The sequence below is a fragment of the Hibiscus syriacus genome, unplaced genomic scaffold (genome assembly GCF_006381635.1).
Source record: "Hibiscus syriacus cultivar Baekdansim isolate YM2019G1 unplaced genomic scaffold, ASM638163v2 tig00110020_pilon, whole genome shotgun sequence".
NCBI classification, from domain to species: Eukaryota; Viridiplantae; Streptophyta; class Magnoliopsida; order Malvales; family Malvaceae; genus Hibiscus; species Hibiscus syriacus.
The window spans coordinates 510,990-534,470 of record NW_024062568.1 but is presented as its reverse complement, the minus strand read 5'-3'; the positions used below and the strand labels follow the sequence as shown (position 1 = coordinate 534,470).

At 29.8% G+C, this 23,481-nt stretch overlaps 1 protein-coding gene across 1 annotated transcript; it reads right to left on the bottom strand.

Annotated features, from left to right (window-relative positions):
* Window positions 1-14,096: 14,096 nt before the first annotated feature.
* LOC120213092 (transcription factor bHLH147-like) lies at window positions 14,097-15,116 on the bottom strand. Its single transcript, XM_039211235.1, has 2 exons — window positions 15,047-15,116; window positions 14,097-14,962 (listed from the first exon to the last, which is right to left on the bottom strand). The coding sequence occupies exon 2, from the start codon at window positions 14,879-14,881 to the stop codon at window positions 14,258-14,260; it is 624 nt and encodes a 207-aa protein (XP_039067166.1). The 5' UTR covers window positions 14,882-14,962; window positions 15,047-15,116; the 3' UTR covers window positions 14,097-14,257.
* Window positions 15,117-23,481: the final 8,365 nt, after the last annotated feature.

Below are 23,481 nucleotides of genomic sequence, written 5' to 3'. Positions count from 1 at the left end.
CACAATTAAAGCTTCATTTAAAAAAAAATAGGCAGGAAGAATATTTGAGAGTTTATGCAGTGGTTTTAAAAAGATAAGCACGAGGATCATGAAATTGTGGAAAATATTAAGGTCTGGGTGACTTAGTGGGTAATTATCCCAATTAGACCTTCGGTTTCAAATTACTCATAAAATAAAGGGTAAAGTACACAAATGGTCCCATTACTATAGGATATTATTTTTGAGTCCCCTCAACTATTAAAAGTTACAAAGTGATCCTCCGATTATAGGGAATTGCTTTGTTGAGTCATTCGACTACCAAAAGTTATAAAATGATATCTCGACTATTCATTATGTTTCAAAGTCATCATTTTCTGTTAAAAAAGTAACGGTCGTCTGAGTTGGACGTTAACATGATGATTGAGATATAATAGTCGTTTGATATTATGATATCATATTTTATTATATCTTCATCAGCAAGTTAACGTCAAAGTCAGACTAACGTTACTTTTTTAACGGAAAAAGACGAGTTTGAAACATATAAATAGTCGATTGACCATTTTTTGTAACTTTTAATAATTGAGGGACTCAACAAAGTAACTCTATATAATCAATGGACCATTTTATAATAGTTAAGGGACTCAATAGAATATTATACTATAGTTAGGGGGCCATTTATACACTTTACCCTTAAATAAATGAACGTATTTATAATGTTGAGGTTGTTGACCAGCAATGGCAGAACTGGTCAAAGGTGAAACCTTAATTGTTGCGGTCATTTATTTCATTTATGATCTCTCCCGACCCCGAATACAACTAGAAGGGGCATGTGACTCGAAATTGACGAGATTTAATTTAATTCAATCTAATTGGGTCAGAGTTTTTTTTTAAATTTTGGATTCGGGTAGAGTTCGAGTTTAGGGTGAAAAAACTCCGACTCGAAAAATAATAATTTTACCTTATATATTTATGAATAATTACAATAATACCCCTCTATGTATTATTTTTTCCCAATTAAATCACTATTTTATTGAATGAAAATAAATTTTTATTATTTCGGGTCGGGTGAAATCTTCTTTCGGTCGGATCGGGTTGGGTCTCGAGTGGATGATTCCTTGTTCTCGGGTCGGGTCGGGTTCTCGGGTCAGGTCGGGTAGATTAAAACCCCGACCATGCCCATCCCCAAAATACAACTGTCCATGATTTTTATTGAACCGTAAAATTACTATACAATAAAGGATATAGGATTTGTGTTCGTAATAAATAATTTTCTTAAATTATGTTTGGGATTTAAATTTAATATATAATTTAAATAGATTAAATGATTAAATTATTTTTAGAATATTTTTTATAGGACTCGTTTCAAATCAATCGATTAATGTATATATATTATATAAAAAAATTATCAACATAGTATGATTAATTATAAAAGGTTGGTTTAAAACTTACAAAACTTGAAGGCAATATAAACATATTTAGATAAAAGGGTATACATATTTTACATTTTATGTCTGTTTTACCACCTATGTTTTAGAATTTTAGTTATCTATTTTAATAATATGTTTCTAATGCTCAAATTAGGATTTCGTGTTGGAGTGTAATGCATTCTATCTTAGAAGATTTTTTTAATAATATAAAGTGAACACAGGATAATATTTATTCAAAATCCAATCATCAACAATAAAAGTTATATCTCTATTTATACGATATTCAAATCTAAAATTTTAAAAAATAATAAAAATCTTCTGATCATTAAATTCGCTAAATTTATACTATATAAGAAGTTAATATTGTATTGATGGGGAGTACTATTTCTTCATTGAAATTGGTGCATACTAGTAATGGTGTTTTGATGTAACATTTATAATTTATTTATTTTTAATATACTACATAATATAATATATTTATAAAGAAATACACATTTTAAATTTATTAATTAAGTTCATTAATTTAATTAAATGATTAATGTTGTTTTTAAAATATAATTATGAGAAAAGTAAAGTGATTAAAATGAATTGAAACAAATCAAAATTTTATATGCGATAATTAATTTTTTTTTTGTTAATCATCGATATCTCATCTATTAATCAATTATTTTGGTTTGAGTTTTGCAGAGGCTTTTATGGAGGCGACTTTTCCAACTAATTTGCTTTATTCGTAAATGTTACGATTTAAACTCTCAACCTTACTTAAGAAATTTAATATCTCAACCCACAAGATTAACTTAATTGAACTTTTTAATACCGGTGTTCATACTAATACCAATATAGTATGATCTTAGTATTGCTTACAACACATGTTAGGGTGTCTATATATAAGTAGGCATAGAAATAGGATAAAAGATGGAGCATGACCGGCAGGTCTCTCATTATGAATTTCTTTATATTACACCAACTTTTTGGATGTTATCTCTAATTTTATTTAAAAGTTTTAATATTTTATTTTATTAAACCAACAAATAATTAATTTTAATTAATCTTTTTTAAAATCACATTCAATTCTTAAGATCAATATTAATTAGTAACTCATTTGCAGATTATTGTCTAACTTTATTTAAGGAATTAATCTTCTTAATTAATCTTCATTTGAATAAATTCAATTATTAAGACCAATACTCATTTGCAGGTATATCTAAAGATGTTGTACAGATCAATGTCCCAAACTTTCCATGTAAGTTCCATTCTTACATAACCAACTCTAATTTTTTATGATTACTGAACATATAAGTTGTTACTACTTTTTTTTTAAAAATAGTTTAGGGTGATTATAAAGTATTATATGTTTAGAATTTTCTCGACTTGTTGACAATGCACAACTGCTTGAATCCAGAACCTAAATAACATTCTCTTGACCACTTGATGATTACTACTTTTTTTCGAATATATACACCTTATTAAACATATAACCTCATACTTATCCATATATATACAATATCAATTGGCTCAAAAAAATACAATATCAAAGCGTTACTCCTTGTTATTAATCATTAGTCCCATGTAACTGATTGAGGAAACAAACCTCAAATACATGGATATGCGAGAAAGTTGTTTGAATTTTTTATACAAATAGAAGTAGATAGTTTTATTAAGAAGAAAAATATCTAAAATTATAATAAAAGCTTACAATCATATACATGAACTAAATATATAATTAGGACATTTCATATAACCATTTACACAAGAAACTAGCAAATTGAGATCATACAATGATCATACAAGAAAACTGTTAAAATTCATCCAAAAACTTAAACAAATATATTTTTTCAATATCATTTTTTTGGATTTTAACGAGTAATCAAACTCTTAAATAACTCTATTCAAAACCCTTTTTTTATATAACTTATACTTCATTATTGTTCATGAGAAAATTATGGTTACGAGGACTTTCGAAAGTTCACCCCTTTTGGTTTGTCAAAGAGTTACAGTCGATGATTTAAGTGAGTTGAAGAAGACGATACGCAATGTAGAGAGATTAGAAGAGAGAACTAAGGATCCCTTCTCCAATCATGTATTGTGGCTTATACATTGGCCCTTATTGGTGATATCAAGTTTAAAATCATGATGGCTATCTATAGACTAACAAGACAAATAGATATGATTGTCAGATAGAAGATTTGGTCTCTAACAAATCACGTGAGTCTGTCAGTGATCATATCAAGAGATTGTAATTTACTGGAGGATATGAAACTCCAAAGATTTTAATTAATAAAGGAGTTTTTTATTGAAGACTTTGATAGGTGAAGAAGTAATTATCGAGGTGGAAGTTACGAAAAAGATCTGAAGGAGATAAATCGTTATGTATTGCATGTGGCAATGCTTTGAGTTGGTGTTAAGATTCCTTTATATTTTGTCCTTAATTAACTAATTTTAGCTATATATATTAGTGGGCTTGTTGTTGTTGGAAAGTTGCTGTCGATTCATGGCTTTATAACTATATAAACTGTCTATCTCAAGCTGTTTACTATGGAATTAGACAATCGTTCCTAAGACTATTTTAAGACCATATTTATGCGTAATCTGTAACCGACCTTTTGTTTGAAGAAAACAACAATGCTTCTCATCGACTTTAATGGACTGATTTGAAAATGAATGATTCTCCTAGGCATCAACCTACGCTTTTTCCCATTGCTTTACAATTTGAAACAACAATTAAACTATTCATTCATATTCTTTTGGTCTCATTTGTTTATATCACAGCTTTAAGATTCTCTTAGGTATAATAATTAAAAAAAATATTTCTAGGCTAAATAATTATTTTAGTTTCTTCTTAGCATTTTAATTATAACATTTTATTTTGAGATAAAAGTTCCTTAAACTGTTAAGACAAAATGATTAAAAAAGATTAAGGGTTAAAATGACTATTTTATTAAATATTAGAAGTATTTTTATCCTAAAATTAAATGTTGAACTTAAACATATTTATAAATTTGAATAAAAACATGGTTTCCAAAATAAATTCTGAAAATTCGAAATTAATTTTCTCCCATATTTATATTTTTTTTCAATTTTCCTCCATTCTTTATAATTTTTAATTGTTTTTCATTAGGTCACATCATTTTAAAAAAAAAGATAATAGCAAGGGATTAGAGTGATTGACACTTTGTATTTAGGACTGTTAAATAATTAATATATAATTTCCCCTTCTTTAATAAGTACTTGTTTTTCTTAAAAATGCAAGCGGTGCATGGACCAACTTACTTAAGTAGTTAAAAAAACTAGTGTTGTTCCTAGAAGTCACGGGTTCTAGCACCAGTGATTGCAAGGGTGATTGAACGTTCATTATCAAATGGTTGAGAGTACTTAGAACATATACTACTTTTGTAATTAGCTTTATCTTAATAAAAAATAAAAATGCAAATGGTCATTCACATTTAATAATTTTACAAAGTCACCTAATAGCTTTGAAAATCAATCACTAAAACCACTTGTTTGCATTTCATTAAATAGCTTTGATTTTGTTCTACAAAGTTTAATATTGATGAGATCACTTATTATTATAACATAAAAACTATTTTTTCAATGTCAAAAATATATAATTTTTCGAATAGTATGAGGTGATTATAATGTGGTATCTATTTAAAAAATAAATAAATTATTGACATCGTAGAAAAATTGTTCGACCTCAAGACCTCTAAAGAGAATAATCTTTCTTTTCATCACAAAGATCACTGATGAATCCACATAAAAAACTATTTAAATTGCTTTAAGATACTTATATTTGTATTAAATGTAGTGGTTGATAAAATGAATTAGCATTTAGATGCCTAAATATTATTACAAATATTCTTGGCAAAAAACCAAAATAAAAAGACTTTGTTGAAGTAAAACCAAATTGTCGTGGCTTAAATTGGAAAGTGAAATATATTTATCATATAGATAAGGATGCAAGTTGACTCAAATAATTTTCTACGAATTATCTTTATGAATTGTTTGAATATATATTTAATAAATATAAATTTATTCGACATGCCTAAAAAAACTTAAATATATAGTTAATATCTCAATTAACTTTAATTCAAATTGGTACCTAAAAATTTGTTATTAGCAAATTAGTATTTGAATTAGACATCTTCTCTTAAGTTAGTAATTAAAGAATTTTTATTCTCAAGTTGGTATCTAAATTTTAGTTTCATTCACTGATTTGATAGTTTATTACTGGTACTAACCTTTGATAACGTGATAACATAAGATTATACCACATGCCAATAATAATGTCATCATGTGGTTTTTTACTTTAAAATTGTAAAATTTAATTAAAAGCATCAACATAATGATTGAATTAAAGTGTCTGTGTACCAGCCTAAAGCAAAAATTCTTTAGATATAAACTTGAGTGAAAATCCCTAATTCAGGTACCAATTTGATAGTACAAATTTTTCAAGTACTAACTTGAGAGAATATGTTTAGTTAAAATACTAAGTATGTATTTAAACCTTTAAAACTTTTATTTAAATTCTAAAAATTATAATTTCCCAACATATAAGGCATTATCATTGTATAAATTATAAAATAATATTACATCAAGTTTAAACTTTTATTATATTCATGATATATTTTTGGATAAACTACATAAATAATCACTGAACTTTAAGAATGCTTGCATTTTGGTCACTAAACTTTTAAAATTTGCAATACATTCACTAAACTTTTAATTTGCTTTCATTACTTTCATTATCGCCAACTCCCATTAAGAAAAGCTGATTTAGCATGTTAAAGTATTCACCTCCGAAAGAAAATCTCAAGTTGTTCTTTTAAACATACCGTTGTTTCCTTTCATCATTGTTTATGTCGATGTTAGTAGATTTCTCCCGTCGAAAAGATCACCAAAATAACTTCTTTTTTTTCTTTTTCTTTCATTTGGTTCAAATTCTTTCTTTCTTTTTCCAAATTTGAAAAGAGTCTAGAGATTCCAGGTTCTTGAACCATAAAGATACATATGATTGTTGAAAGCATTGTATAGTCTTTGATGCTGCTTCCGCATACATGTATGTGCTACTTTCTTTTCTTGGCACCCCTGACCCAACACTAAAAAATGGATATCATTGCAAACAAACTACTCATCAAAACTTGGTTTAATGGAATGAGACATTAGGTCCCTTAAGTAAGGTCAGGGGTTCGAATCATGATATTGTGAATGAAAAAAATCACTCTCATAATAAACCTCTACAATACCTGATATGGATTAATTAATCAATTCAAACGAACATCATCAAACAACTCATACAATCAACTTTTACGCTATAGTGGACCACAATCACATAGGATTGTGATATAAGACAAGATAATGGGAATTTGCAAATGGAATTAACTTGTTTCAAGGTTGTAATAGTTTCGGTAAATGCAACAACAACAATACACGCTTGCAAAATCTAGACTTTTTTCAAAATCGAAAGATTTTTCGATCAAAAAATCTTTGAATGATGATTAAAAAAACGTGATGAAAGGAGGAGTTGGTCAGTTTAGAAGAACTTAAAGTTTTCTTTTAAAAAAGAAGATTTAATGTATTACACTAATTTTCTTAACGGTGATAATTGTAATAAAAATTAATTAAAAGTTTACCCTATATTTTTTAGTGTCATATACTATAATTCATGTAGTACCGTAAGGTATGGTGTGAAAGAAGTGGAATGGGAAACGACCAGCGGAGATTGCGGCAATGGGAAGTCGGCGGTGTCAATCACTCTGGATTTGTTTGCATTTAAAATATATTTTTATAATCAATTAATTTAAAAATATTTTTCTAAAAAAGTCAGAGTCAAAACAATTATCCTTCCTTGCTAATTAATTAATAACAAAAAACGCGTCAATCTGTCCCTAAAACACAAGCAGACAAAACCTCTTTTATTACATCAAAAATGAGTCGAGACAAATCGCCCTTGCTTCGAGTGCACGTCTCTCTCTTCTTCTTTTTTCCCATACAAAATTCAAATTTATTTTCTCTTTCGATCCTATTAAATTGAATGGAGTGAAAATTTGTCAATTTTGGAATCCGGAAGAGATTTCAAATCTTCGTTGTTTTATGCAAATTGTAACTATGAAGCTATTAGCAAAAGTGATGCAGCCAATGTGAAACTCATGGTCCGAATTATGTAATGTTTTAAAATGGGAGCATGAAGAGGGAAAAAGGTTAGAAAAAGGAAAATTGAATAAGTGCTTAATGAGCAAGAAAAAGTGAGAGAGAAAGAAAATATGCAAATCCATCACTATACTTTAGCTGAACATCAAGATTTGTCACTAAGCTTTACTTTAATTGATATTCATCATCTTACTTTTGAACTAAAATAAATATGACACTATACTTCATCTCCCTGATTAATTTTACCGTAAAAATATGGTTTTTGATTGGATTTTTCCTATTTAATTTGAATAATTTGAAAAAAGACCTAATAAAGTAACTTTTTTATTCTATTGTAATAAAACTTCGGGTTTGAACAAGATCTAAATGGGTTAAGTTTTGTACGTTGCTTCTCTTTGTTAATTTTAGGCCCGTTACAAGGTTGTTTTCTTAAAATCAATGCAAACAACTATAATATGGCCTGTTTGTTTATATTATATGTAATGGCCCAAAACACTGATTTGAAAAGACTTGATTAAAAAAAAGTAATCAAACTATTGCAAATATTTACTTTTGGTGTCTAATTTTTTTTATTATCTTGGTAGGTACTTAAGTTTTTAACATTATTACTTTAAGTGTTTGGTTCATTACGGTTGTTAAAAAATCCTGTCAACCACTCAACACGTGTTACGTTTATATTTTTTTTTAAATTTTATTTTAAAAAAACTTAAAATTGTGATTTTTTAAAAAAAATAAACTTTAAATCTCTCAACCACTTGATACGTGTAGAGTTTATATTATATGGTATTGAAGATTTTAGAGATTCGGGGAATATAGGTTAGAGTGATGGTCGATTATTGGGCGGACGGAAATAAGTGAGTGACTATTCGACGAAAGTGATAAACGATGATTTGGAATCATATATTTAAGGGGTTTGAAATTTCTTATAAATATTTTAAAAATGATTTTTTTAATAATAACATTTTAAAGTTTTTTAAAATAAAAATTCAAAAAATATATAAAAACACGACACGTGTCACATTTTGAATGGTTGATAGATTTTTTAACATTAATAACGAACCAGACACCTAAAATAATAACGTTGAAAACGATAAACACCTACCTTGATTAAAAAAATTAGAGTGTCTAAAAGGAATAAGTTTGTAAACTTATTTTTTGTAATTAAACCATTTGATAAAGATTATTCTAATTCATCTATATTTATAAATGGTTAATCCAAACACATTTTCGACTTGTCCATATTTTTTATTTTTAAAAATATTTATTTTATTTTTAAAAATATTTATTTTATTTTTTTATTAATTTTATTTTTATAAATTAATAATGTAATATAATTTTTAATGTTTTTATTACAATATTATATATTATTATAAATTTAATTTGGATGATATATATATATATATATACATGTATATAACACGATGAATATAAATTTAAAATAATACATAATTTTCTTTTTTATTTCTCATACCTCTTATTATCATTCTTCTTTTATTTTTTTAATTTGTAGTAATTATAAATTATAAAATAATATATTATTCTGAAAGGTTTTCTTATAAAAGATTAGCGTGAAAATATTATTGTAAGTATTAACAGATTCATAAATATTTTTTAAAATGGCACATATATATAAACGACATAATTTTTTCGTATGTAATAGATACAAACAAAACTTCAAGATAAACACATCAACAAAATAAATAACTAACTGAAAAAAAAAATTCCGATATCCGTACTAAAATACATTTGCATCCGCCGCTAAGCTTAGAGACAATCGCTTCATATAAATTGCAAGTTTTTTTCTTCAATCCTCCATTGGATGGTGGGCCAATTGGGCTGCCAAAAAGGTTTACTCTATCTTCTATTTGTCTAGGGACCCCTCCCTCCACCTTAAATGGTCCCTTTCCATATTACCCTCCTACATCCAAAATATTTTAAATTTTAAATTATTTAAAATAAAATACTAACATAGTTTTTCGATTCAGTTTATCTGACCCAAACAACTCAATTTGAACTTAACAAAGAAACCTACTATGTGGTCTACATGGAACCTCCATTTGGATTTAAAGTACTTCAGCTTTAAGCCATTCAAACCATTTTAATGCATGTCCTTTTATTATTATTATTTTGAATAATATGAGTAATTATAAGGTATAATCTATTTAGAATCTTTCTTTAGCCATTGATGATGTACATACACTGTGTAGACGAAATAACTGTTGCTAGAACCTATAATCTCTATGAAGAACAACACTTCTTTAATTACTAGGTCACTGGGTGAATTCTTCCCTTTTCTATTTCTTGCTTTTAATCGTTTTGGATGGTATAATCACATGGTGCGTGCCATGCCCATAGTTTAAAAAAGGTAAGCAAAAGGGAGGGATAATTAGTTTGCTTTTAACATGGCGCATAAAGGTATGCTGAAATACCAAAGGTGTTGGGCTAAACCTTGACATCTCCACATGTGATTCGTGATAATTTTTCACATGATTCTTTGTATCTTTATCACCACTTTTTTCGACAATCCTTTATCTACTTTCTTTTAACATTGATGATTCTCAAACTTTTCTAGTGGTCTAAATTGTAGTACCTAATGTATTAATGAAAAAAATAAGTGTCTAAGTTATATTATTTGTTCATTTTTAATACCTAAAGTATTTTTCGTTTAAAGTATGTCCATAATGTTTCCGACGTTATTGTTTTAAGTGTTTGGTCCATCACGACTGTTAAAAAAATTTATTTGACACGTGTTACATTTATATTTTTTAGAATTTTTATTTTAAAAAACTTAAAAATATTTTCAAACACCCTTTCTAAAACCAATCTTCGATGCCATATAAACTCACCAAATACTCCCACAAACACACTCCCTTAATTCTAATTGATGGTCAATGGATGACGCGCGTTAGATAACGGTCTTCTTTAATGGCTTTTACGGTATGGTAACTTAAAATAATAATGTTGGAAACATTAGACACATACTTTAAGCAAAAAATACTTTATGCACTAGTGTATAGTTTAGGTATTTTTTATATTATGCCTTAATTTTCTAAAACCCTCGCTAAAATTCTTAAATTACAAAAAATCTAAATTTTAACCTCAAATCTATAAATCACATATGTCATTGTTGAAATAGCCACCACTGGTCACCCCTTCTATCATCAGGCTCCCACCGGTTGGTCGGCCCTTTGTCGTCGCATACAGTCACCTAAAAATCAATCGTCATTGTACGTTGTCCCTAAATCCTATCACAAAAGTATTTTTTCACCCAATTATAACATGTTCTTCGTCATCGATGAGATTGTACCTACGCTTGAGCTTCTGACTGTCATTCATCATCTAATCTCTTGTTTATAAGGGGGTTTTGAGGTTAAGAAATTAGAAAATGAAGAGTTTTTTTTTAGGAATTTTGAAATTTAGTTTTTTTTTTTTACTTTTAGAACATTAATATTAATAATAAATTAATGCTACGTGTCAAATAATTATTGGTTGACGAATATTTTTTAAAGGTCGTTAACAGAATAACCTTAAAATAATAACATGATAAAATGTTAGACACCTTAAATAGTAACTACAAAAACGTTAGTATCTACTTTGACCAAATAAGAATGAGAAATAACGAAAAATTTATTAATCAAATTCAAAGGAGAAAAATATTATAAATCTTAATAATGTGATTAACAAATTTTCCATCATTCTTAGTTTCTAGGGTAAACTACATGTTTAGTACCCCAATTATCATCATTGTTTCGTTTTGATCATCTAACTATTTTCTTTTTAAACTTATTCTTAACATTTAGTTTTTTTTTTATTTTGGCCACTTATCGTAAAAAAACTAACAATTATATTGACATTTTATTAGAAGATAATGTCACGTCAGAGGTTCAGTTAATTTTTAATGGTATGTGACCAAAGTGAAACCCAGATGAAACATTGAGTGTGATTTTAAACAAATATAATAGTTGAGATACTAGACGTGTAGTTATCCTGGTTTTTGTTCTTTATTCCAATAAAAGCTTTAAAATCAAGGCATATTCTTGATGGTCATTAAACTATTGGAATAATGGTAAACATCTCATTAAACGACTGGAACAAAAATAAAAGTTTTTATTCTGTACCCGTTAAAACAACAAAACATCTCATTAAAAAAACCACGTGTCTTAATGGTAAACATTAATGATGATGTTCCATATAATTAAGACAACAGCAGCTGCATGCTCTAAAACAGTTGTTCTTTAAAGTTAAGTTTTCATAAAAGAAAAAAAATATTCGTTTAATTATAAAACAAAGTTACAAATGAGGTGCCGCCGGATGATTTATAAGCAGCGCCGCACCGCAACGCTTGTGAAGCTCGACGTTCACCTTTGCTGCCCACGTGCTCACCACTAGGAGTGAATATTTCATCAATTCAAGTCGATCTATTTTTTTTTTGAATTTTTAAATTAACGTATCTTATTATAATTTAAACTTTATTTGAAATCTTTTCGAGTCGAGTCAAATTGATTTGTTTGAGTTTCTGTATAAATTTTATTGTGAATATTTATAATGTCATGATACTATTTGAATCAAATTTAAACGGTTTTTAAAATATATATATATATTATATATATATATATATATATATATATATATATATATATTCATATGTAATAAACATATATCATACAAAGTTGAAGAACTCGACTCAAACTCAAAAAACTAATCCATTGATTATTAAAATTTTTGAATTTTTGGAGTTCTATTTTATAACTTCTTCTTTTGTGATTCGTTTATTGATACAGACAAATATTTTCGTATCTACTTCTTTTCCAAATTTAATTGGTTAAGATTTTTAATATTTTCTTTATATGGATTTTAAATTTCTAGTTTTTTGTGTTTAGTAAAATATCCTTATTATGTGTTTAGTTTACGCTTTTGATTGGTTTAATAAAATTAGCAATTTCTATAAAAAAAATGTGTTACTGAATTTTAAGAAATTTAAATAAATAATTCAATTAATATTACACACAATTCACTTTACTATTAAAAATGAAATAGACACTAATTTTATAGTTTAAAGCAGACGATTCTATTTATCGATTATAATAATAAATCATTTCATTTATAATTTTACAATCATATTATTCAATCGTAATCGAAAAGTGATAGATCATCGACAGATGAGAGTTAACTATCATTTTTTTTCTTTATAAACCCCTTACTAACTCTTAAATCATCCTCCCCCCACATTCATCAAACTCATTAGGTTAACAACTTAATTATTAGTGGTCCTTATCGGGAAAGTAGAGATTAAAATTTAGTAAAAGTAAAGAAATTATACATCGACTATTTAGATAATAATATTTTTCTTGAATAATTTGGAGGGATTATAATGTAGTATATGTTCAAAATCATTTTTAGATATTAACAACGCGTATAAATATCCTATAAATACAATTATTTAAATCCCAAAATTTGAAGAAGAATATTTCTTTTTTATCATTGATATTAAAAAAGAATTAAATATGTAAACAAAAATGATGATGGTGGCAAAAGTGAGATGAGATGAGCATCATTTAAAATCTTAAAAGGGCATTTGGATTAGGTAATTTCATGTCAGAGTTGCAAAATTTTCACTGATAAAACTTGGGAATGATATCGCCCATCATTTACATAAATATTTTATATCATCACATGAAATCTATAGAACTGACTTGAATTTTGGGGCAATGCTTACAAAATGTGGGGACATATACCCACATGATAGCTGCCATGCCGGGAGACTTCTCATTACTACAGGTTTGGCGCTCCTATCACCACCTTTTGGACTATGCACATGTAGTTGCAGATCTACAGTTCCGAGGATAGATTTGTGTCATTCTGAAATTTAATTTTTTTTATTAATTATTTATTTTATTAATAATATTTATGTTAAAATTTTATCTCATTCAATTTTTCCATTGATGTTTACCATCCCCCAATTCACAAACTGTTCCTCTCCTTGTGTTTCCTATACACTCTTAACATCTTCCCAAATGAAGGAAAAAAAAGAAGGATCTATTATATTTCTGGTTCAATGTCACTGAAATCTAGCAACTAAAATGACAGATCAAAGATTGAAATGCATACAGATGTCATCCAATAGCTAAAAAGAAAGAATTTTAAAAATTACTCGTATGATCATATTGCTTATATTATATTTGACACTTGCACAAAAATTCGAGCAGTATATCTCAGGAACACAATGGTATAGTAGCTATTTAGATCATAGCTTTAGCCCCTGTTAGAAAGGCAAGGAAGCTTTTTTTTTTATTTTATATATATATTTATTATTGATATAATTTATTTCTTAATTTTTTTATAATTCATTTTCTTCACATAAAATCATATATCCAAAATTATCAAAATCAACTGCAATTTTTTTCCCAAAAATCATACCCACTATAATAAATAAAAACCAAGTCAAGCATGTAACAAATTTCGAAACTGAAATCAATGAGTAAATAACTCTACAGTTTGTCGATTGCAAATATACATCCAGAGGAACAGTAGTCTAACAGTGAGATAAAATGAAAATATGAGATAAAGAAGACATGTATTTAACAGGAGGATTGATTACTAGAGAGGCAATGGGAAAGAAAAAAAAATTAAAAATAAGTAGGGAACAAGAAAAGAGAGATGAAGATGACTTGGCAACTAAGCAAAAAAAAAAAAAGTGTTACTGACTATTCGGATGCGGCGGCAGGGGCGGAGGTGGTCGCACCGGAACCAGATAGCAGCTCGGCCAGAGTGGTCATGGCTCGAACCTGCATTTCAAGCGCAGCTATATAATCAGTCGCTTCTTCAAGAATAACAGGTAACGGTTGCTTCCGGCAACCGGGAACCAACCGGCCTAGAACCTTGACATTTCTTTGAACAGCCGGTAAGCTTTTGGCTTTCAATTTCGAAACGCTAAATCTCGGTTTCTTCGACCGGCTACACCCGGTGACGGAAGCCACGGCTGATCTCTCTGTCTTCTGCTTCCTAAATTTCAGCTTAAGCCGGCTCGTCAAAATGGCCCGGCTCCACCTTGTTCTCCCTTTAGCAGCTACGGCCAAGGCTCTATCGGCAGCTTCACGGACGGCTCGGCCACCGCGCGGAGCCGAAGAAGAAGGAGCGTCGAGACTGACCTGGCTCAAGGCTTGAAGAAGCTTGGAGGAATAGATTTGCTGTTGCGCCTCTGATTTCCATCTGGTTAAGTGGGACTGGTTACAGTTCGTCTGATTGTCTTTAATCATTGATTTCTTCTTTTTCCTCCTGCTCCGATCAGAATTCAGGTTCGTCACTGGATTCGTTACCATGGACGCCATTACACTGTATCAACTCCGCCCCCTGAGTCTATCAATCTCTATCTTTTCACCATACGATTCGGTGAATTGTAACGGTACAGTCTGCAAACAAAAGAAGGGATTTTTGAGATAAAACAGAGAGATTCAAATTACAATTCCAGAAAAAGAAACAACGAAATTCATTACCGATTTTGACGAAGTCACAGAACGGAACGGAGAGGGAAATGAAAGGATGGAGGAGAGGGTTATAAAGAACGGAGGAAGCAATTTTTTCACTTGCTCTACTCTTTATTTATTGGGTAAAGTACCCAAATGGTCACTGGCCTACATGTTATTATTTTGTCGAGTATTCAACTATTAGAAGTTATAAAATAATATTCTGATTATAAAATATTATTTTGTTGAGTCTCACTAATATTAAAAGTTATAAAATGACAACCTAGTTATTCATATGTTACAAATTCATCATTTTTTCATTAAAAAAATGATAGATTTCTAAGTTATACATTAACATGACTATGATATAATAATCGTTTGAGATTTCAAAATCAAATTTTATCATATCACAATCAATAGGTTGACGTCCAACTCAGATTACTAATAATTTCTTTAACAGAAAATGACAAGTATGAAATATATGAATAGTTAGGTGACCATTTTGTAACTTTTAATAGTCAAATGACTAAACAAAGTAACGCCATATAATTAAGGGATCACTTTATAATTTTTAATAATCAAGAGACTCAACAAAATATCATCCTATAGTTGAGGAGCATTTTTGTACTTTCCCCTTATGTATTTGAGATTTCTTTTTATTATTTTTGTGGTGCCAAGGTGATGGTCGGTCCAATTGAGTTATTAGGGTTATGACGTATTAGAACTGATTTTGAGATATAAATATTCACATAAACTAACATTGAGCCGTTTTTAAAATAAAAACAAAATTTTTATAAATAATACGTTAATTTGGGATAAAAATTAATTTCAAATTTTGTAAAAATATATAATTATAAAATAATATAACTTTATAATTATTTCCTTATAATGTTTATGAATATATTTTTACAATGTTATAAAAATACATTTACATTATAAATAGGTTATTATAATATGTTATGACTTTTTGTTATAATTATAATTTAACTTAAATATTATTTATTTATTTTATAGCATATCAAATTTAAATATTAATATATTTATAACTACAATTAATGTTATAAATATATTTTTTTCTTAGTCTGTTAGTTAGGTGCTACACTCTGTTCCTATAGATAGTAGGTTTAATTGTTTTTAATGTCATATATTTTCTGTAATTTTTCACCACTAAGATGATTACACATTATTTTATAAGAGTGTATTAGTTTATTAAAAATGACACGTGAGCATACAACGTCAACGATGATTAATAATTGACAAGAAATATAATGAAAACAAATCAAAAGTTTTACTTCTTCAAAATAATTTTTAAAATTTTGATAATTAAAATATAAATGCTTTAGAAATTCAAGAACTACTAGTACCATTTACCTTAAAATCACACCAAAATCAAATGTTTTTATCTTTTCATATTACATGGTTAATGCGGGGAAATGAAATATTATTTAGATCTGAATTTTAGGGTGTACCGTAGATATAAAGTTATAATTATTTGTCTATTATATTATTGGTAATACTTTTTATCGTGCCAATTAGTTCTAGATTAGTTATGTTGATTTTAAAATAATTTAAATTTGAGTAAACTATGTGAATAGTTTATTTTGTTTAGGGTTTGAAAGACTTTGATCATCAATTTAAAAATTAAAAGTAAATATTCCTTTGCATTATTGGTTTGTTCGGTTTGAGTCCCTCTACTATTAATTTCCTTTAACCTCTTTTTGTTTAAGTTCGTTTTATTCAAGTTCCTAACTGTCAACACACTTTTTCGTCCTACTAGGATTCAAACTCCTAAAAATAGGATAGAATTTTAGGATTCAAACTCCTAAAAATAGGATAACATTTTGCTAGGATTCAAACTCCTAAAAATATGATAGAGTTCTACTAAGATTTAAATTCCTAAAGATAGGATCCACAAGCACTATAAATAGCCATTGTAACTCACCATTGTAACACACGATTTACACACAAAACACAGAGAAAAGCACGGAAAATACAAAGGCAAAGTTGTTGTAAACGATTCGAAAAGGAAATAAAAGGTAGCATCTTTTTTTTACATGGGTTCGTTCATTTCTCGCATGTGCACGTTATTTTTCTTGAGATTTGGTTCGAATAACCAAAACGTGGGTTGCGCCGATGACTAAAAAGGGATGGGATTTCGAAGTTTCGAACCTAGATCCACCCCGAGGCGTGTTCATTTTTTTAAAATATTTAATTCTCCCCCCTAAAATCATTTTTCCTACTTTATTATTCTTGTATATATGCATATTACTTTCTATTAATTTTATTATATATGTATATATGTTTTTTTAGTGTATATATATATATATATATTTATATTTCCTATTTTACTGTATATATACTTATATTATTTTTGATTTTTTTAATTTATTTTAGTTATATATATATATATGCTTTTACTTTTTTATATATTTTACTCATTATTTATCTATTTTATATTTATCCTATATTTTATGTTTTTATATTCTTTTACTTGTTTATTTATTTTTGCATTATCATTTTATTTTTATTAGTTGTTTGCTATGCATATATTAGTGTTATTGTTTTTTTTTTTATATTCTATTCATTTATATTACTTTATTTCTTTCTTAATCTCCTTATTTTATTTGTTTTACTTTATTTATCATTTATTCATCTCTTCTAACCCATATTTTGACTTTTAAAGGGTATATTTGTAAATCCGTCAAAGGTAAGTAATTTTGGATCATTATTTTATCTTTTAATTTAACTTGTTATTTTTCTTAATTAAGACAACTGGAAATTACGTAGTACCGAAAGGGCGGTTCAAGGGTGCTAATCCTTCCTTGACCGTAACCGACTCCCTAGCCCGACATATTTCTGGTAAGACGCAGATCAGGTAAGAAATAGGGTATCCGATCAACGCATTTATCTTTAAATAAATGATCGGTGGCGACTCCAATCCACATTTTTCAAGTCGAAGCCCAATTCCGGGGCCCAACCGAAAGACGGTTGCGACAGGTAGCATCTTTTTTTTACATTGGTTCGTTCATTTCTCGCATGTGCACGTTATTTTTCTTGAGATTTGGTTCGAATAACCCAAAACGTGGGTTGCACCGATGACTAAAAAGGGATGGGATTTCGAAGTTTCGAACCTAGATCCACCCCCGAGGCGTGTTCATTTTTTTAAAATATTTAATTCTCCCCCCTAAATCATTTTTTTCCTACTTTATTATTCTTGTTATATATGCATATTACTTTCTATTAATTTTATTATATATGTATATATGTTTTTATTAGTGTTATTATATATATATATATATTTATATATTTCCTATTTACATGTATATATACTTTATTATTTTTGATTTTTTTTATTATTATTTTATATATATATATATGCTTTTACTTTTTATATTTTACTCATTTATTTATCTATTTTTATATTTATCCTAATTTTATGTTTTATATTCTTTTACTTGTTTATTTATTTATTTGCATTATCATTTTATTTTTATTTAGTTGTTTGCTATGCATATATTAGTGTTGTTTTTTATTTTATATTCTATTCATTTTATATTTACTTATTTCTTTCTTAATCTCCTTATTTATTTGTTTACTTTATTTATCATTTATTCATCTCTTCTAACCATATTTTGACTTTTAAAGGGTATATTTGTAAATCCGTCAAAGGTAAGTAATTTTGGATCATTATTTTATCTTTTAATTTAACTTGTTATTTTTCTTAATTAAGACAACTGGAAATTACGTAGTACCGAAAGGGCGGTTCAAGGGTGCTAATCCTTCCTTGACCGTAACCGACTCCCGAGCCCGACATATTTTGGTAAGACGCAGATCAGGTAAGAAATAGGGTATCCGATCAACCCATTTATCTTTAAATAAATGATCGGTGGCGACTCCAATCCACATTTTTCAAGTCGAAGCCCAATTCCGGGGCCCAACCGAAAGACGGTTGCGACAGCTTGGCGACTCCGCTGGGGACACAGGTAAGTGAGTCAAGCTAAGGTAATTTCCAGTTGTCTTTTTAATGAAAATGGTAAGTTTAAATTTTAAGGTAACATTTCGATCCTTATTACTTACTTTTGATTATTTTCGAGTAATTAGTTGTACTAACCGTTTTCTCAATGATTTCAGCCCTTAAAGTCTTTTTTCATCTAAGGATCTAAACCCGAGCTCCGAACCCGTTTTAAGTGGGGGTGAAAGCGACGCATTCGTGTGAATTTATTCACCGCATATGCCTAGCAAGTAGCCTTCGGGATTCATATACCTTATGTCTTCGTGTGAATTTATTCTCCGCATAGACATAAGGGAATGTGTCCTCTCGAGTTTAACTTAGTCCACACAAACCTGTGATGGGTTTAGGACTAAGGGTCTGGCAAGCCCAAAGGGGCACCAACAAGGAGAACTCGGGTACCGTTTTTTTAGAACCTAAACCGGGAGACTATGGAAAATTAGAGCCCCCCAAAACCTCACTTCAAACCTAGGCTGCTTTATTTATGCTTACTTTCTGTTCAAAGCATGCGAACTAGACAAATATGCGGTTAGGATTTGTTTGAAATTAGCATGCGGGATAGAGATCATGTCCGGGTAGGAATAATAAGCATGTGGGGTAGGTATCATGTGGGGTAGGACTTTCATTTTTATGATCGTTTTTGATTATTTTTCACCTCACTAACTCTTTTCATCTTTATTTTTTTTATTTCATCACTTGCATCATTAAAAAGAGGTCATTGATCCACTAAAACGTGTTTGTTAAAACTCGAATAATCTGAATCCATGGACAAAGGTGTTGTAATACAAGAGATGAAAATACAAAGGATAGTCTACAAGGCGACTATGTGTCACATTCAATCCAGAAGACGTGGTGCCCACAATTGAAGAGTATATCACTGCTGCATTATAAAAGACTCAAAATGAACCGGGTCTACATCAAGCACAATGAAAGCTTATCTTTGAAGAACTGACTGGCAGGTTGCAGGGGCAAGATGAAGGTTATGTATCTCGGAAGTCCCTTTGAACACAACAATGGCAAAATGATAGCTGAAATTGGAGACCATTGCCGGCGAATTCAAGAAACAGATTAATGAACTTCACATAGTTCCTATCAATTAAGGGCTCCAATGACGAATTCGTTGGGAACAGGCTCAACAAAAGTAAATGCTCGAGATGCGATCAGTCGAGACTTCTTGGACCAGTACAAAAAATAACTCAATATTTTCACGGTTCATCCAGAGAGACCGGAGCGGTTCGACAGGTTATTCAACCGGTGAAAGACGAAAGCAGAAGACTAGTCAACATGTCAGAAGCTGTCAGGATATTTTTTTCTCTTAAAAGATAAAACATTTTTGTCCCCAATAAGGATTATTCATAATAACAGTCACATTTCTTGGATCAATGCCTCGAACATTTCATGCATTCTTGCATTTTTGCATCTTCATCTACATTTTTAAGCATTTTCATAAACATGAAATTAAATCACGGAGGATTCGATGAAGTGGTCTTAACCACATTACACCACATGGAAGCCAATTTTAACAATTAAAGAAAAACTGAAATCAGTACAGGGGGAGCTGGATCAGCTGATTGTAGGACTAAGCCTGCCAGGATGATCTGAGAAAAGAGTACCCATATCCTAAGGGCTACGATGTTGAAGTTGTTGCCACATAAGGATTCCCAAACATTCTTCTGAAAACTGTAAGGCGCTTGCCGAAGAAGGGGGCATGGCATATACCATTTGCACTTAGAGGATTATTTTGTTTGAACACATCTTTTAAACGATGAATTCATGTTACTTTTTAAGGTGGAGCAATTGAACAATTTTAATCTTTAGTTCTTTGAATATTAAATGAATTAAGGATTCTTTTAATTCTTCAAGAATTATAGATTTTTGACATATGACAAGATTAGACCTTTCTACCCTGTCTCAAACCCTAGAATAAAACACCTTGATTCTTTACCCAAAATAACTCATGGTCATTATCAAAAAACCAAATTTTGACATTACCTCCATTTGAAATTCTTGAACATTACCTTTATCTTTTTTGATACACCCACACCTTTCTTTGAGTCAATAAGATCACACAACTGTCCTTTTAGACTCAAAATTAACCTTTTTTACCATTAAAACCCAAGGCATTGAGTTGTTCATTTGAACATGAGCATTCTTCCAAGATACAGTTTGGGGCATCTCGCCAGGAGCCTGAACATTGAGACATGTTGGGAGCAAGGAGCAGAAAAATAATTCATTCGAAATAATTCTATCATGCATTAACTACACTGTTTTCATGTGAATAGAATTAATCCTGAAAAATCTATCCCCCTGGGGATACCTCTTCTGTGAAGACTTACATGTATGAAATGATGAACGGCTTTCTTTCTTTATCCCTTCACAACAGAAAATATATATCCCTTGCGTCCCCTTTTGAGCCTATAGTATTTTTTTCCTTCTGATTCAACCCTAACCAAGGATCACCCTCCATACTGGGGGGCAAGGTGGAGAAAATCTGCTCACATGAGTGAAGACATTGATTCAGATGAGATACCGAAAGGTGAACCAAATGCCAAGTGCGATGATTCAAACAAAAAGGGCAAAAAAAAAAAGAAAAGAAGCAAAAAAAGGAAAAAAAAGAACAAAAAAGAAAGAACAAAATAAAAAAGGGAACAAAAAACACATGCAAAAATTCCCTAAAGACAAATGGTGCATCAAGCTTCAATGAGATTGATCAAGCACATCATTCCCGAATCACTGAATCCCTTCACTCAAAGATCATAGAGCATCAAAGAAAGAGACATTTTGAGCAAGACAAGATCGATGGCATCAGAATGAATTGATCCTTGGTTCAATACCCTGAAACACTTATTTGGGCCTATTTATCCTTTTCTTTCATAACCACGAACCCTGGCCTACATTACGTGCCTTAAAAGCCCCTTCTAATCATACATGGATTTCTAAACAGAAGAGACTATCTTCAGATTTCATCCCGCCCATCAGGATTAATCTTTGTTTGCAAAAAAAACAATGTAATTAATGTATGGTAGAGAAAAATAACAAAGGGGGAGTTCAAGACGTAAATCCTGAATACGTCTTGAAACCCAAAGGCGGATTCAAGTTGAAAACCTGAAAAGGCGGCTCGAATATAAAAATTGTGCACTGAGGCGATCACACAAATTCCTTGATACGGCATCACACAACCCGAGTATGACCACGAAGGTTGGGAGTCAGAGAACACTTCTAGCAGAGGAGCATGCAAGCTACCCCATCAAACCGTTGAGCATCAAATGCCAAACCTATGAGCATCAAATGCCAAACCTTTGAGCATCAAATGCCAAACCTTTAACCAAACATAATAACCTGAGATTTTTTTTATCATTTCCTTACTTAACCACTTCCCAAAAATAGCTTTGATCTTGGCACTTGTCAAATAGCTATAATTCATTAAAGGATTAACATTGTAATTAATTCTTTGATATCCAATGAACTAGCTTTATGATTCGTCTCAATTGTAAAACCGTGAAAGGGGCAATATTTTTAAAACTTGGGATTAAACATTTTTTGAAACTCTTTTATTGATATTAAAGAGAAAGAAAAACATTTTTTTCAAACAAGTCTCTCTAGAGTGGATCTTGGTAAATGACATGTGACTCTTAGACACAAAACTCATGCTCAGAATCAATGCTGAAGCAAGAAATGAGGAACATTTGGGGCATCTTTGAAGATTCAACATGAAATATTGGGGCATTTTTTGGGCATCTTTGGGGATTCAACATCCTAATGCGAATTATCAGCCTTTTTCAAGAGATAAAATATAACCAATTCATGTTATATGCATCTTATGCATACATTTTAGAGCATCATTTTTTCCCACATACATAATTTTTGCAGCTTTTAGAGTCAAGTTTCGACTTCAAGACGAAGGATACTCGATTCAAAAGCACCTTTAAAGATTGATGTTGGTTGCTTAACTCAGCAGCAAGAAGCTACACTTCAACCATTTGACATATTGAAAGATCGACAGATCTTAGAATCAACTTCAGACGAGTTCGAGAGATAATTCAGAACCGATCCAGTTCGCATTTTCAAGTTGGATTTCAACTTCACGACGAAGGATATCCAATTCCTGGCTCAACTTCACAACGAAGGGGCCACCCACGATTTCAACTTCACGACGAAGGGAATCGTGCTCACCATTGTCTCTCTTGAGACAGTTTCCCTTGAAACAAACTTTGTCTCTGTTGAGACAGTTTCCCTTGAAACAAAATTTTGTCTCCCTTGAGATAGTTTCTCCTGAAACATAAACATTGAAAACATTTCCCTAGAAATGAATTTCGTCTCTCTTGAGATAATTTCCCTTGAAACAAATTTTGTCTCCCTTAAGACAGCTTCTCTTGAAACACAAAACCTTTGAGATTGTTTCCCTCGAAACAAATTTTGTCTCCCATGAGACAGTTTCTCTTGAAACACAAAATCT